Source organism: Stegodyphus dumicola, chromosome 3 (genome assembly GCF_044657685.1).
Source record: "Stegodyphus dumicola isolate Sdum_Otavi_A_Nest chromosome 3, ASM4465768v1".
NCBI lineage: Eukaryota > Metazoa > Arthropoda > Arachnida > Araneae > Eresidae > Stegodyphus > Stegodyphus dumicola.
This window is the reverse complement of record NC_140770.1, coordinates 257,410,021-257,427,797: the sequence shown is the minus strand read 5'-3', so window position 1 is coordinate 257,427,797 and position 17,777 is coordinate 257,410,021. Positions and strand designations below refer to the sequence as shown.

At 31.6% G+C, this 17,777-nt stretch overlaps 1 protein-coding gene across 1 annotated transcript; it reads left to right on the top strand.

The window, feature by feature from the left end:
* Positions 1 to 896: 896 nt before the first annotated feature.
* LOC118190939 (uncharacterized) lies at positions 897 to 6,588 on the top strand. Its single transcript, XM_035361736.2, has 2 exons — positions 897 to 1,723; positions 6,419 to 6,588. The coding sequence occupies exons 1-2, from the start codon at positions 991 to 993 to the stop codon at positions 6,499 to 6,501; spliced, it is 816 nt and encodes a 271-aa protein (XP_035217627.1). The 5' UTR covers positions 897 to 990; the 3' UTR covers positions 6,502 to 6,588.
* The last annotated feature ends 11,189 nt before the right edge of the window (positions 6,589 to 17,777 follow it).

The following is a 17,777-nucleotide window of genomic DNA, read 5'->3' as shown; positions in this document are numbered from 1 at the left end:
TTTATTGTCCACTGAAAAACAATCGCCAAGCAGTGGGCTAAACCGCATTTCAACCATGCATTCAATATTTTCAATCGTTTGGTAATGATCGTTTTCAATCGTTTGGTATCTTAATAATACATTTGTGAGAGATAATTCGTTGCGTTAAATGCTAACACTACCACACAACACCCAAGAGTAGATTTATAATTAAAAAAAATCTCGCGCAGAACATTATAAACTTAACATTTGAACTCAGTTAAAATATAATTTAAGTTTTCGTTAAATAGGAAGCTTAACTTGTTTTTAAGAAGAGGCGGAATCAATATTACGTCATAAAAAGGCGTATCCAAGCATAAGAAAAGTAAATACAGCATCGACTGATGCAGCCTATTCTGCGATTTAGCCAAAGTAAATCTGACTCCATTCTATAACACTTGAAAAGAAATATTTTAAATAAACAATAACATTTTCTTGCTTACGGAAGCCAAAACTTTATTTGCTTACACACTTAAGGAAATCAAAATATTATTCTAATCTTTCTTACTGTTGCCAAACTACAAAAACAAAACTCTGTCTAAAAAGGCACACAACGGCTGTTAATATTCAACACAAAAAAATATAAATATAACAATATATATAACGAAGATATAAATATAACATTAACAAATATAAATCATGGAGCTCACAACACATTAAGCATACACATGCCAAAATACGTGGCAGGTGCATAAAGAAAAAAATCTATGTTTAAAAATTAAATTTTAAGAGCTGCATCATTAGAAATCGCGAGATAATCATGTGTAGTTTTGTTTACTTATTGTGTCTGATGTACATCAGGCATAATCGCGTAGTAAATGTTATGGTTTAAACTTATGTCACGTGACTTTTTTTCATTTCCTTGAAGTTTGCAAATCCTTTCATAGACAGTTACGTTTAAAGTTCGGCAGATATGTTTCCATTCATTAATATCCTAGCTCCGATATATCATTTCCATTGTAATTAAAAGAAATGGCTACAAAAATAGAGAATTCTTTAATTAGACGAAAGATTATTAGAAAAAAGCGAGGTTATGCTCAAGAAGTCAATTTTCGTCGAAGCATACGAAAAGTGCTTGCGATAATAGAGCCGAACTTATCCATGAAACCTAAAGCAACAGCTATCATCAATGACGCTTTAAATGTTGTAAATATCAAGTTAATAGAAAATTGCAATAAAAAATATCGACCCAATAAACGGCAACCCGAGATGAATGTTGAAGTAGCATATACAGCTGTGAAGAATGAGTTTAGGAATGAGATACAAAAGCATGCTTTAGCTGCCGGACAGAAAGCTCTCGCAAGATTCATTTATGGACTTACATCGTATACGCGAAAAACACCGAAGGACACCCGAAAAAAATCGCCTAGTCGAAAAACGAGAGTTTCCTGGGGACAAGAATTCAATAATGGTATACAGACAATAGCAAAAATTGTATATCCTGAAGCTAAAATTGATCCTAAATCTAAAAAAATGATGTGTGTGTTTCTGAATGTATTATTTGCGAAGTTAATAAGTAAAATAAAAGCATTAAACTCTAACACAGTAGCTCCGGTGGATGTAAAAAGCGCAGTCGAGACTATATTTCCCCAAGTAATGGCTGAACATGCGAAATCCGAGGGCAGCAAGATGGTATTTACATTGGAGATCAATGCATTGACATTTGCTCCTAAATATAGGAAACCAAGGTCCAGAATAACTGCAGGTAAGACAAAAATCATATTGCTTTGATTTCATATTTTTATATTTTAACCAAAAAATGGAGTGTATACTTTAACCGAAAATTATACATCAACTTTATCAAAACTATGAAAATTTTAAATGAAGTAAAAATGTTAATATACAGATGTGCCCTGTCAAATTTGGCGATTTTTTGCCTAGCATGGTAACCATGCTGGTTCGTCTGGATTTTGTTTCCTATGGCAGCCCATTTAAGAGCGTTTTACATTTTTATTCGGTTATTTTCTTGGTAAAAGTTTACAATTGGGTGCCCCTTGTTTTTTGGCGATTTTTTTCTTTTCTTTGGACACCAAGATCGGCGTCAGGAAGGCACAATTTCAAGATGGCCGCTACACAAAACAAAAATAAGAAGTCAAAGAATTGCACATACTCTGTGTCCATGATTGCCCAAACTAGGCACTGCGCACTGCCTTAAATTTGTCCATGTACACATCAATCTATTTTCATATAAAAAAAAAAAAAAAAAACAGCTAGAACAAAGTTAAAACTATCATAGTAACCAGAAATGAGGTTTTGTCACCAAAATTTAAAAAAAAAATTGTCGCTAATCGAAGGGACACCCAGTTCTACACTAGAGCTATTTCCTTATTTTTGCTGTGCTTTTTGTTAAAAACTAAATGTTTGCTAACATTTTTAACTTTGTTGTCCCTTTTTCGAACGTTAAGTGCAGTTACTTTTTTTTAATTATTTAAGTTTTTTTGCTTACATTTCGCACTTACAGCTCTGTGAAAATGGGGTTTTCTAGCTAAAAATTTTCCGCAGTAACTTTTTGTCAACACGGTTCTTTTGGAACATCTGTTCTAACTTGAAGTTTTGTTAATTTTTGAAAAATACGTAATTGGCTTACAGCTTCTAATAGGCAGCAATTCTAGCGGCTGAATCAATCAGACGCTTTCTATTTCTTATACTTATCTCTAAATAGAGTGCACGGTAAAATCCTAGTATATGGTACGGCCTTAGTGCAATTTTGAGAATTGTCGCCAACACCAAAATGACCCGTTTATTGCTCATCACAATGTCGCCAAATCCCATGTGTACCGTATACTAGGATTAAACCTGGCGGACTAGCGACGAATTTTTAAAATGTATTTCGGATATTTTAAAATGACTTATAAAGATAATTAAATAAAGCATGTTGGATTATTTTTACATTTGCAATTCTTTTTTATATAAAAATATAATGAAAACGTAATTTCTAATACCATCATAAGGTTTTAAAATGCTAATATTTTGTGTTATTAAATGTGTAAACTGATCTGTAAAATTTCATAGAAGGGTTCCTAGCTTCTATGACATTTTACATAGAATTTTACGTGAAAATTAATTTAAACAAGCTACATTTCGAACCAGAAACATGAAAAATCAGCTGTGCCGTTGCCAAGATTCGAAACGGATCAGCTAGTAACTAGCTGAACACGCTAATTGTTTACACATTGGATAGTTCTGTCCGCAGTTTCAATTAGGCGAACGGGCTCGCTGCATAGGCAGTTTCGTGATTCTCCCCCTCCCGTGTCATGTGTGTACGAGTTAGATTCCCTTAGACATGTCCTCCACGAAGGCATCCCTTTACTTAGGCATATAGCCATCGAGTGTTCTGCTGTTAATCAAATAAACCAAACCAATCATTTATACAATGACAGAACTCATGAAGGAAAGTTAGTTAAATAGGTACTTCCTTGTTACAACGGCCATCGTACAAGCCTTTGGCGAAACAGAAATTTGCACGTCGTTTACAAACTAAGTCATTAAGCTTAATAGATTTCTTCATTTGAAACGTGAAACAAGGTAGTTTCCCTTAACAAATCCTCTACGAAGGGATCCTTCCTCTTAGGCAAATGGTGGCTTGGCAAATGCGGTCAAGAGCAGGAGACTGACGTTAATTACGGAAGGGGAAAGTAAACGGTTGTGCCAGGGATCATAAGGGGAGATATATTTTTTTAAAAAAAGTGTTTTTTGGCTAGTTTATACATTCAAAGGAAAATACAAGTTACTCACTGAACTTCGCACATTAGTCTGAATAACCTTTAAACCCGATGAACAGTACATTTGTGTGACAAGGCGAGCTTTCTGACTGTACAATCTGTTTTACATTTAGCGAGCTTGTGCCGAATAAGTTTATTCGCTATTTTATGTAATTTCTGCAATATTTTGTAATTCTTTTATTTTTTCATTTAAATTTTATTTTTTTAAAGATAATTTCTTTTTATTCACAAATATTTATATTTTCTATTTTTCTAATAAGTGAAACATTTAATTAGATTCTGATATTTTGTTTTCATAAGATAAAGTACGAAACCTTTGTTAAAATTTTCATAGCTCACTGTAGTCCAGTGACCGTATTTTAATGTGCCATTTTATTCGCGAGTCCATTCATCCGATTTGAAACTTGGAAATGAATTAACAAATCGACCTTTCCATTCAATTGAACCTATCGACTTGAAGACAGTGAGCCTGAGTAAACAGGAAGTATCTTTCGTAAATATAAAAACCATTATAAGCGCATTTCTAAATAATAATTTTAAAATATAATTTTCACAGCTGTTTGACGCTGCTTTCATTTCTTAATTATAAATACAAATATATGTACTGAAAATTACGAAGAGAATAACACATACGTATCTGTTATTACGAGAATAAGTATTGCTAATAGGGCTTGAAAACTCATTTTGATTCACCTTTCTTTTCTTTATGAATGATGAATATCTGTTTGCCATGCACGTGATCAAATAGGGAATAAGTGTTTAATCCGTAAGATTATAAGTATTGATTAACATTTCATATAGCTACTTCTAATTGAGGCTTTCTAAGAGCAACCCCCTTAATTTCGACTCGCAGCTTTTAATTTTAGACTAGGATATGAGCATAGAATCTACCTTTAAACAATGGGATTTTTTTTTAAACACTGTGGCATGACAGTGCCGAGTAATAATAGTTTTAGCGTCACTAAGAATCATTTTCTGGATTCTCATATTGATTTTTTTCCAAAAGATATTAAAAGCTGCAATTGACGAGTATGAGCAATGCATAATGCATACATATATAAAGTAAGCATACCATAAAGAAAAATGAACCCCAACAAAAGCTGATCGACTGATATTAAACTCTAAAGAGGGGTTTATCAGAGGGAAAATGGCAATTAAAATTCCATTTAATTGATTTTAATTATTTATTTACTGTATCGATTTATAACTAATTGTAATGGATTGGAATATTTGAATATGAATTAGCTGAATATTTAAGAAAAATATTATGACTGCGAGAATAGGAAAAAAAAAAAAAACATTTTTTGAATATTTACTTTCTTATAGAATGCAGATAAATTCATTTTTACTCAGTGAAAATCAAAATTTAGTAGCTAATTAATCTGTCCTGTATCGAGCACTTTAGTTCAGTGATCCGTATTGATGTGCGCTTTTTTAAAAAAAAAATTAAATGCTTCAAGAATAATTAGAAAAGGGCATAACTCACTTCTTACCCTTAAATTCTTCAATAAAAAAAACTCCATTTTCAGCTTTAACCAAGTGAAATAATTTTCTAAATATAATTCAAAGCATGAAAAATAAGGTACATAAGCAGCTTGGAAATGGAACTAGCATTGAGATTCTCTTTAAGAAATATGGTGAAGCTTAACAAAAAGTCTACGAAGTGAAGTAATTCCGTAGAATATTTTTTAACTCTTTATGATTAAATTGCACTCAATTATACTTTATAAACGACATGTAAATACTATTTAATGTATATGTGTGTGTGTGCGTGTGTGTGTGTGTGTGTGTGTGTGTGTGTGTGTGTGTGTGGCTCACTAGCGGCTGAGCTGTAAAGTCATTGATCTCTGGCAGGTCGATCCGGGGTTCGAATCCGGATCGACGGGGATGGCTGCATTGTATTGGCGTTTTCGAGGTTAAGTTTTTTCCCCACGTGTAACGTGCATAAGAGTCAGTTTTGCTTCGAAAGTTCTCCACGAGGCACCCTTACCCTTAGGCAAATAACCGTCGAATGCTTTGCTATAATCAAACAAACAAGACCAAACAAGATATATAAATAAGTACCTTAAAAAACTGCTATATTTTATGTATAATTATCAAGTAGTATTTAAATATATATAATGATTAAAAGAAAGGAAAAGTCGAATCCTAACTGATTGTATATATAATGTAATCCCTATGACGGCCCTAACAATTCTTTCTCACTTAAAGTCGTAACCCAAAAAGAGAATAAGTAAAATTAAAGTTCAGATACGTATACAATACTGAATCTAATACAAAAAAATACAAAATATAAAAATAAATTATATTTGTACGAAACCTAACTAACTATTTATATTGATATTACGTAAATATACGTATGGTAATGAACATTGTATAATAAAGATATTTTTTTTTATTTTCAATAGTCTTTGAAACTTATTTAAGGTCATCAACGCGAGCGAAGCTGCGGGTAGCGATAACATATTTTCATTAGGAAATATAATTATTTGAAATCGTGTCATTCTTTTTAAACCTCCTGTATTCATCCACAAGGATATATTCCGATTTTAGCCTTTTCTGTATTTTTTCTACACTGTGTTACGTAACGAAATTGTTTATACCTTAACATTGAATGGCAATGCAATAATTAAATACGGTCTTTATTACCTAACTGCATTTTTGGTTTGTTTTTTCAGGAGGTAGAAGATCTGCACAAGCGGAGAGAGTTGAAGCATTGCCATCGCTTCTTTCTTCACCTTCTCGAAGACGTTCAAAATGAAAGATGTTTTCCAACCAAAACCTCTTACGGAATGAAATTAAAACTATAAATAAAAAATTATTATTACATGCATTTATAGGGAATTACTTCCTTTTTGTAGTATTACTTTTTGCATTAAAGGTAAGTTAATTGAATTTTCCGGGGTGAATTAGTTATTTAATCATGATGGATTTTAATTATTTCAAACTAAGCAAATTACAAAATCAAGCAAATTTCAAATACGGTGTTACTGAAAAATATATTACCTGGTATTCCTGTACTTACATACAATCTTTCATTAACACTATAAGAAGTTGCTTTGATCGGTACTGCTGGCTGCCATATTGTTGGGTCCACAGCCACATCTCGGAAAAGCCCTGGATGTTTGTAAATGTATAGTGTTCTTGCGGTATGGAGCACCTAAATAAACGGGGAACCAAAAGTTCGCTCGAGTGGTTTGGTGGTTTGGGAAGAAAGGTGGAAGACTGTCCCTCCTAATAGCCGAAACTGTGCAAACTGGTATGGTATGGATTTACCTTCTTAGCTAATGACGTGTTTTCTGTTTTCTGAGTATTTATACTACTATAAACAAGTTCTATTGGCAAAGTACTCAATTGATTTTCTCCTAGCCACACTACGGTGCCCGATTCTCAGTTTAGCAATACATTGTTTTTGTCTAGGAAAATGAAGGAACTCTGATTTGTGTTTTATGTAATCATATTGTTACGGATATATGTATATCCTAAAACTTTTAGTATTCACCTCTTAGACATACAGTTCATTCTTGTCGATAAAATTTATGCAGAAATGTAGCATATCCCTCGCTTTAAATCATAAATAATATTTTAATTTTCTAAATTATTCTTTAAATTTTCATTGCAATAGACATTATTCCAAAAGAGTTTCATTTTTTGCATTAAACTAATTTGAAGTAATAGATATTGTTGGGTAGAGAAAGGACTTTAAATAGTCCAATAATATTTATTCGAAAATTGTCGGTTCAATAAAATTGTTGCCATTAGAAGAGGGGAAATTATTTTATAATTTAATAGCGGGGGGGAGCATTAATTAAAAACAAAATACTTCATTGAAACCTCTTTCTATTGGAACAACATGGAAAACTCGGGACAGCATACTATTTAAAGTTTTACACTGGTGGTGGGGCGCTGTCCACCACAGCTGGAATGCAAAGTAGTTAATTTCAAATTCCGACTGCGTTCGAATGGCATAGAATAATTTAAGAATAGGGAAATGGCGGACATGCACATTGCGTTTGGTGAGGTTCACTGCAATTGAAGACCTACGGCACGGTTGTATGCCGGACACAACCACAGCAGACGTGCCCAGAATTACCGAATGTTTTGGAATTTGCACCGAAACCTGCTGAATATGGGACATTCTGCAAGAGCAAGAATGATACAATGAGGTCACAAATAACACGTACACCTGCCTTACAAGACTAGATATTGCGTCGAGAGGAAGAAGCTTCTAGTACAAGCACACAAGCCATAATATAGCCTCATCTCAGTGTATGGCGCACATCACACAAGAAGCGTGTACATCCACACATCATTTGCAACCGGTCCAGCCATTGCAGCTTGAGGATTATTCTCGATGCGTGGCATTCGCGCGCTGGTACATGGACAAATACAACCAGAGCCCGGCATTTCCATCCTTCATTCTGTTGTAGAAAACGCTCCTGAACTCTCTACTAGAAAGACCTATGATGCTCTCGACTAGAGAGAACTTCGTTAGCAGACTCCTCACACTACGAGGATTATAATTCATTTTTAACACCTATTTTAAAGAACTGTGAATGGCAACGACGCAACTGATTAATACGCATGCGTAAAGAAAAGAGACTTCTGGTCGGACGCCTGTCGGAGAGAGTGTTTTTTGAGAAGCTCCGCCAGCGAGCTGTGGTGTGGAGACTTAATTCGTCCAGTGATGACGAGTGCCATCTTCGTTAACGTCTCTGATCGTGTCACCAGCTCGGATATCTACTAAAGTTTTCTAAATGTATTAATTAAATGTTGTATCTGTGGTATGTGCTGTGAATAAAAAGTGATGTATCACCAATAGTAGTGTTAATTCCGTTACCACTGAAGCATCCACGACGTCACACTGTTCATGGATGAAGCCATTTTCTGTCGTGAAAGGACCTTCAATCAACAGAATGTTCATCTGTGGAGCCACGGAAACGCACGAAGTATATAAGTCGTTGGCCATATGCTGGCCAACGACGATTTTTCGTAAATGTATGGGTGGGTATTATTGGTGGCTATTTTATCTTACTAACTCTAGTGACTGGTTTAAAACATTGCATTTTTCTGGAGACAGTACTGTCCCAATTATTCGACATTGTTCCTATATCTGTTCGGAGTGCGATATTATACCAGCACGAGGGAGCTTCAGCTCACTTTGCCTGTGCCGTACAGGGTTATTTGAACAACCCTTTTGCGCAGTAGTGGATTAGTCGTGGAGGACGCCTCCCATGACCACTCCGATCACTCGATTTATCTAATCCGGATTTCTTCTTGAGGGGATTCTAAAAGTCACTGGCTACGAGACTCTCGTTTACTGCAACACCGACCTCGTCACAAGAATCTTCGTGGTAGATCCGAACATCCGCGATATGTCCGGTATTTCTGAAAGGGTTCGACTATCCATATATCGCCGTTGTGAAGCCTGTATAATGGTGAATAATCGACACTAGTTGTGAAAGTGTACACGTACTGGGATTTTCAGTCGTCTAGGTGTATCCTACACCTACTAGAAGATCGTTCCTCTTATTTGGAATCCCCCTGTTTATATATATGTGTATATATACTATATGTATGCATGTATGTATGAGAGTTTTGCACCAGAGCGTCTGATAACTCTCTGGTGAGACTTAAGACTTAAAATCTGAATCCTGTCCACTCTTCTTTTAATTATGTAGCCCATAAGGGGCCATAACCACGATTTTGTGTTGATTCCCTTTTCATTCGAATCTGTTGCCATTTGGAAAAACGTAAGATATTATTCTTTCATATTTTAATCTGTGTGTTGTTCATTAACAAACTAAATAGATGCACTTCTTAAAAATATTACTTTTTTTAACTTTTTAAAATTAAAGTATGTTAATAAAAATAATAATAATATATAGTTTAGATAAGTTTTGACAACATTGAGTGTTGTCGTCATCAGGAGATCGTGCTACGCGATACTGTCGTTCAAAAAAATAGATATAGTATGTAATTCCAATAAAAAGCATCGTATTTTTGCTCTGCTATTTGTTTTCTCTCTATTTTTAGAAATACGTTTTTAGGTTATGTACTTTTTAAGAAATACTTTTTTAGGTTATGGGTCAAGCAAGCTCCCATATTGCGTCAAATGTTTTGAATTGATGTTTTCTCGAAGAAACGGAACTCGTTAAGCCTAATCAAGTAAGTGTTTTGTTTTCGTTATAGCAATCGAAAGTTGTTTAGAAATCAAAGTATGGAATTATCTAAGGTCCAAGTAAAGCCTTTATCAGGGGAAAGCGATTGGCTTATATGGAAATACAGGATAAAATTTGCTTTAGAAATTGTAGAAGGAACTATAGTGAAACCAGAAATTCTTTCTGTAGATGCTCCGATTGCTCAACAAGAGAAATATAGTGAAGCTGTTAAGAAGTTTCAAAATGCAAACACTAGTGCTAGGATGGTATTAACGAATTCCATGACGTAAGAAACTCTGCAAAAAGTTATGAGATTTCAGACTGCTGGAAAAGTGTGGTTGGAATTGCATAAGTTATTTGAAGCATCATCAGAAAATCAATTGTATAATATATGCATGCAATTTTTCAATTCAAGTGGAATGAAAATGATAATATGGCAGCTCATCTTTCCAAATTAAAAAACTTATGGAATGTGTTTAATTCAGGACTTGAAAAGAAAAATGAAAATAAGTTACCTGACATGCTACTCCAATTGCAAGATTTTAGATGTGTAAACGCAAAGTATTAATTTTATTTAAAATGTATTTTCCCGATTGGCAACAACAGTTTTTTTCAGAACGATAATAATTTTGAACGGTAATGTTTTTTGAGCAGTAATGTTGACGGTAATGTTTCTGAATAAAGCAAGTATTTAACAATTAATGTTTGACGGAATGTGTTTTTAATAAACTAATTAAATGCTAACATTTCAGAAGTGGGATAAACTATAATTATTATCTACACTGTAAAAAAAAACCTCGAAGTTTACAGACAAAAGTCTTGTATAGTTACAGAAATGCGAACAATTACGAAGGAAATACCTGTAACGAACACAGAACCAAACGAAACTGTAAACTCTACAGGAGTTTTTCAAGAAGTTTTGCTTGGATTTTGTCCGTAGCGTGTGATCACGTGGCTTAAAACGGCTGAGTGAGAAGAACCAATCAGGAAGAAGGTGGAAAAACAGCGTCTTAGCGGGAGAGTTCAACGATAGTCGCCATGTTAGCCATTATTTTTGCTATGGTCGAGGTAAGTTCGAAATAGTGTTTGACGTGTATTTTGCTAATTTTATGTAATGTATTTGTTATGTTCTTTACACTATCTATAATTAAATTCTTTTAATGTTTAGCTTATAATTCTAATGCTCCTAAATAAACCTGTGTTGAATTATTGTAAGAGTTCAAATCACAGAGCTTGTGTTCCATTTAGTAAAATAACAACTTTTATTCGTTACATCTGCAGGTGTCTGCAGTTAAACTGCTCATATTTATAAACAGAAACAAATTTGTTAATATGTTAGTTTTAAAACAAATAAGCTTAATATTAATGTTCTATCTATAGTCTAATAATTTCTCATGTTAAATATTTATGTATCTTTTAAAACATATCGCGTTAGAATATTCATATTTTTCATTTTGTTGACAGTACATTATTATTCCATACATGTTATCATTAATCCCAGCGTGAACTGCTTTAGAATATTTTTCAGAGCATTATTACACTATGTATGTTATTATTAATCTCAACGAAAAAGAAAAAATAAATGTAATATATTTAAAAAATTCGACAAAATAACTTAACATACATTAAAAATGGAATATCATTTCATTAATACATGCGATAAGTTCGCCTTAAAAGATTATATAGTCGGATAGCAATTACATATTTGTAAAAGTATTCAATGTATATTATTTTTTGTGTTAAAGATAGTTTTAATCCAGGACAGTCTTTACCAACTTATAAAGCATCTATTAAGTTACGTTATAACCAACATTTACAAAAGGCAATCGAAATGCCGTGACTTTGACATATTTTTAACTATGATGTAACATACTAGGAACATTAAAGAAAAAAAATTCTATTTTTTCCTTTATGCTTGTTGAAAAGTAAAATATTAATAAAATGGTACAACATTCATTCTAGTACTTACAATGTAAATTTACATATAAATTTACTATAAATGTTGGTGCAAAGTTCATTATAAAATGCATTTGCTAATATTTAATAGTTATAGCATTCAATATCAAATCATGGAAATATTAGTAATGATACGTCAGTTGCATATATTAATTTCAATACTCAGCTCAATGCCAAATTTCTTCTATATCTGAGATAACATGTATTTTTTGAAAATAATTATTTTGTGTCATCTTTTCATTTAAAAATCTCTTTCAGATATATTTTAATGTGAATTATTTTCAAAATTATCCTCATTAGAATGAATGTTGTTCTCTTTATTATGTTTGAAACTGCCGTTACGCTAAAAAATATATTCAGGAAACTATTTATTGCTGAATGTTTAAAATAAGTTCTACTGCTCCTTTTTGACAAAGAAAAACCGCCGCTACACGAAGACAGATTGCACATACTCGGTATCCATGTACACATCGACCTATTTTCACTTAAAAAAAATCTGTGAATTGTACAAACTTGGCATCGCGCACTCCCTTGACTTTATCCATGTACACATCGACCTATTTTCACTTAAGAAAACATCAGAGAATTGCACAAACTTGCACTCCCTTGATAATACAGGGAGCACCCTTCAATATACTCTAACTGCTGTTTTTCATAAATTAAAACATTTTAGGCATTTAAAATATCTTCCTGTAAGTTACAACTAAATGAATGACTCTTAAGCATAAAAATTTCAAATTTTTATGCTTAAGAGTAGAAGGAGTTATACACTTTTTAAATAACAGTGTCAGAAAAATATACTTTTTAAAATATGTAAACCATTGTTTGAAGTATAGAAAAACCTTCCTTAGCAACTATACCTCTTTAAGTGATTATGTCAAGTATTCTGGTGATACAAACATTGATATTAATTATCACTGAGAATCATGCTTTGTGAAGTAACCACCTCCATTAAATATCAAAATTGTACAAAATTATGGAAAAGTTATAGAGTGGTTTTACTGTATACTTAAAGTATATCATATCACTGTTAGATATTGATGATGTAAAAGATATTATCTAATCATAAATATTTCAAGCATTAAATAGCTTAGTGTAAGTCAATAAGTTTTCAGATTCTGACTTTGTACCCTGTCTTTAACTATGTAATATTCTAGCAACTGTGTTAAGTACCAGTAAGTAAGTTTGTCTTAAATACCACTTAATGTAATCAGGTATCATCTGTTCTGTCTGTAAAACTTAATCATAATAAGTGAACAAATGAATATCTGTAAAACTAAAGATGACACTTTATGTAAAAAATACAAGTATTAAAATGTCTATGAGAGGAACATTTAAAATATTAAATCCACGATCAATTTTTGCGACATCTAAGATAGAAAATACCCAAACTGACTAGTTAATTCAGAGGATGAATGCATGTAACATCATTGTTCATGTGTTTGTTAATTGTGTAAGTATTGAAGTTCATGCATTAATTGTTGATAACTATATTATTGGCCTTATATATATATACTTGCATTTCAAAATTTTGTATATTTTGCCAGTGAGCTAAGTATTAAATGCTGTTACGTATAAGTTCATATTAGGTGGAAAAGTAGTTTTTGATCTAACACTTTCTGAGAATTTTTTAATGTTGATCATCAAGCTTAAAGCATATGGCTGAAATTACCAGTATTAATTATAATTTAATTATTCTCCTGTTTCAGTGTTTCTCAAACTTTTTTCGAATAGAGATTATGTGAATTATCATAATTTGTGAATCACCTTGCTTGCTGTTCCCTTCGAAAGCAATTTTTTAGCATATATTACTACTAGTACACTTATATTTTAATATATAATTAAAATCCGTTATATTTCATAATTAAGTCCATTGAAGAAAAGTTATATTTCTAATATTTCAAGATTATTAATGAGATGGATGATTTGTAATTCTTGCATGGCTCTTCTATATTTGGATATATGATGGTAAGACCACAGTCTTAGTGGATATATGATAGTATATTTGGATATATGGTGGTAAGTACCACAGTTATAGTGCTTTAAATCCATCTTTTACTGCTAAGACTGAGTGGGAAGTCTGTAAGTAGGGTAACCAATAATAAATTTCATAAAATGTCTATCTTACGAGAAAAGGTGATAGATGATTGTCATATGTAACTTTTTAAACTCAAACTTCAACTAAAGATTTTTCAACTAAATTTTTTTGTCTCCTTTGGAAACTTCGGAGGACCATGAGGACAAGCTGTATGATCCACAGATTGAGAAGTGCTACCTTAATACATTTCAATTTCTAGAGAAATTAATCTTAAAAAAAAATCTGATCATTATTAAAACTACTTTACAGATTTATTTTATATTACAAATAAATATAGTAAATATCTAATAAACCTCAAATTATTTTCTGCAAAATGAATTATTTAAATTTGTACTGTTTTTGCTTCAAAAATGGATGATACATGCAATTTATGATTTCATGAAAGGACCAAAAGGAATCTTGTTTGCAATTTAATTATTTAATTTAAAAAAAGATTTAAATCATTTGGAATATGTGCAAGTGCATGCAATTATTATGAAGAGATTCTAAATTAAAATGTCACATAACAAATTTAGAATATGTTATGTACTTCTAACGAATGTGATTTTTTCTTTATTTAGGAGCCATGCTTTGAATCCTAAGAAGAAGAGGACTGCACCTTCACAACTAGTTAATTAAAAATAACAATAATATAAATTTTACCTATTTTTTATTTTATTTTCCTTTTGGATAGTTTTCAAATAAAAATAAACCTATTTTTGTTTCTATATTCTGTGTATTGGAATAAAGAGTCGAAATCCATTGCAATATCCAATATTTTCAAAATATGATATTTTTTGAAATAAAATATATGATTATGGAATATTACGTTAAAATGAAATGGTTCCTTATGTAACCTGTATGTTACACTAAAAGGCTTCATCGAATACTTGTAAAGTAATGAGTAAATACTAAGTTAATATCTTGTGTGAATGAATATTATCTTACAGAATTTTTTATTCCATAAAAATCTATCTAAAAATATAATTTTGTTGAATGAAGATTTAAACATTTTTCCCGAAGATTTAAAAAGTCGTTTGAAATAATGATAACAAAAACATTAATCTGAACCATTTAATAAATGAATAGAAAATTTTGAGAACAATTAAATCATCCACAGGAATTTTGAAATAATCATCGTATTTTTGACATCAGTTAAAGAAAGAAAATCTGAGTCATTTTGATTATAGTGATAAATTAGTTCCATTAATAGTAGGATAGAAAATTAAAATTTTAAGGAGCCATTATGCATTATCAATTTTTCATTAAAAAATTTTTAGCTTATTATTACTATCATATCAATTATTAATGCTGAATTCTTTATCTTCAGTTTTTACATTCTTTTCTTAATTTTCTAGGCATAGCAGAGAAAAATATAATTATAGGATCAAGGCATTTCCAAATACATTATATTTTCTTCCTTAAATTTTTAATATCATTCTATATTCATCATGTATTATAGACACAGTATCGGGGGATTCTGTTCAATTTTTCAGTTAGAATTTGGGACGAAGTTGTGAAGTCATACCTACATTAAATGCTTGAATTGATTATTTGAAATATGACAAAGCAAGAGAGGGCCATCTGTCCAAGGAAAGGAATATTTTAAGGAAAACTTCATGTTACACAAAAATTTACACAGGCAGCCCATTCTCTAGGATTTAAATCTAGAGCCAAATGCTAGTGTTCAGCTTACTGTCTGGCTGCCTGTAGGCAATAAATGTTTTAGTAGAAGGAATACTTGAAAAATTAAATTTAAGACTAACTAATTCTTCAATTTTGTATTCAATGAGAAGAATGTAATTTATTAATAAAGTTTTAAATCTGGGAAAATACCTGTACAACTGTCCGATTAATTAATCTATTATTTCAATTAATGGTCAGTAGCAGAAGAGATTAAAAAGCATTTATGCCTAAAAGAATTATATGTTGTAATTAAAATGAATAATGCAATTAAGCATGAAAATAATTTTGGATAACTTGTGATAACTGAATTTAAGTTCATTGTTGAGTTACATAAGTAATTTTTTTTAGAATTTGAAAAAATATTTAGAATTGTTTATTGAAACAATTTCATTAAAATATTTTTTTACTGTAATCATATCCAATTGCAGTCTCTTTAGATTACACTGTTGGGTATAAGGAGAATGATTTGGTTTAGTTTACTTAAGTATGGCAAAGCACACTAGGACTATCTGCCTAAGTGGAGAAATGCCTTTGTGGAGGACTTTCGAAGGAAAACTGACTTATATACATGTTACACATGGAGAAAACCATGAAAATACCCATACAACCAGCCCATTCGCGGGATTTGAACCTCGGACCGAACTACCAGTGTTCAGCGGGGGAATTCTAGAACATTACTAATTTATTGCCAAAAAACCATTAAGTCTAATACACAAGTTTTTTTTCCAGCTATTTCGTGATGCATATGTAACTTTGAGATGTCTTAAAATTCAATAAAGGAAAGTAATGCAGATGTAAGAAAAACATAAAATTTGAGCTTCTTTTTAACATTGGGAATATTTTGAAAGAAAATGTTGTATATCTTTTAGAAAATCTAAGGTATTTTTCCTTAAAAAAAAAAACTTAATATTTAAAGTTACATAACTTCCCTTTCCCCACAAATAAATAAATGCAGCATATTTTGTTACAAGCAGTAGTTGTAGACATTTCACATAAAACATATGTTCTACAAGACAAATATGTTCTATATGCATAATTATTTGGAAGAACTTTTAAGTAAATTATCTGCAACTTTTACATATATATCCTTTAAAATTTCACATGAAAATACATGTTCTTACATAATCACTTGCAATAACCTTACAAGCAGAACACTAGTAATCTACAAATATTCCCTTTAGTAATTCACATTCAAAAATTCTACGATCTACTTACACTATTTACTATACGAAACGATCTACTTACACTATTATTTCCTGTAATCTTTACAGACGTTTACATTGGTAAATCACATATGAAAAACATGTTATACTTACACGATAATTTCCTGTAACATTACAGATCAAAGATCTGTAACCTTTACAGGCATATGCTTCGGTAATCAACATACAAAAACTTTGTTATGCCTACAGAATAACTTCCTGAAACATTACATGTCAAACATCTGTAACCATTACAGGTATAATCTCTGTAAAGTTACTAAGGAAATTCCTGTTTTGATTACTCAAATAATCCATGGCATCCCAGTTTCCACGACTTTTCTTAGTAACTTACAGATTTTTTTTTTACAGTGTAGATTTAACAACGTATTGCCTTAACGTACGCTAAGCCTAAACTGAATGCGGAAGCTCGCCAAAACTGAAAGTAGAAAGGTACGTGAATTTATAAACTGTTTATATTATGTCTAAGTATTAAACGGAAAAAACTTAAGTATAATTATTGTATTAGTATTTGAAAATTGAAGTCTAAGATGGCTTATTTGGCAAGAGGCAAAAAATGTGATTTAAAAGAATTTGCGGAACAGCTTTAGTATAGCCCACCTTCAAAGTTTGGCGAATTTGGTTTGGCGCCAAAGCACATGAAATACGTTGTTTTGAAAAATGGTTGCCATCCAGATTTTCGACGAAACTCCGTGTTTCAAAAAATGGCGGTCATCTTGATTTCACCAGAAATCGTGGATAATAGAAATAAGTTTAAGATTATTATACACGATTTTAAGAGAAAGAAATATTAAGAAATGATTAATAAAAATAGTTAAGGTTAAAAGGACGTAATTTTAAAAACAATACCGGAAACCTTTAGCTATTTCACCTTTAATAAATAATGTGGTGTGACGTCACAATGTATTCTTAATACTACGCGTAATTTGTATTTTCT

Coding starts and splice junctions, on each gene's coding strand:
- LOC118190939 (XM_035361736.2), top strand. CDS start 991: ATGGCTACAAAAATAGAGAATTCTTTAATTAGACGAAAGATTATTAGA. Junction 1,724..6,418: donor AAGGTCCAGAATAACTGCAG/GTAAGACAAAAA, acceptor TTGTTTTTTCAG/GAGGTAGAAGATCTGCACAA.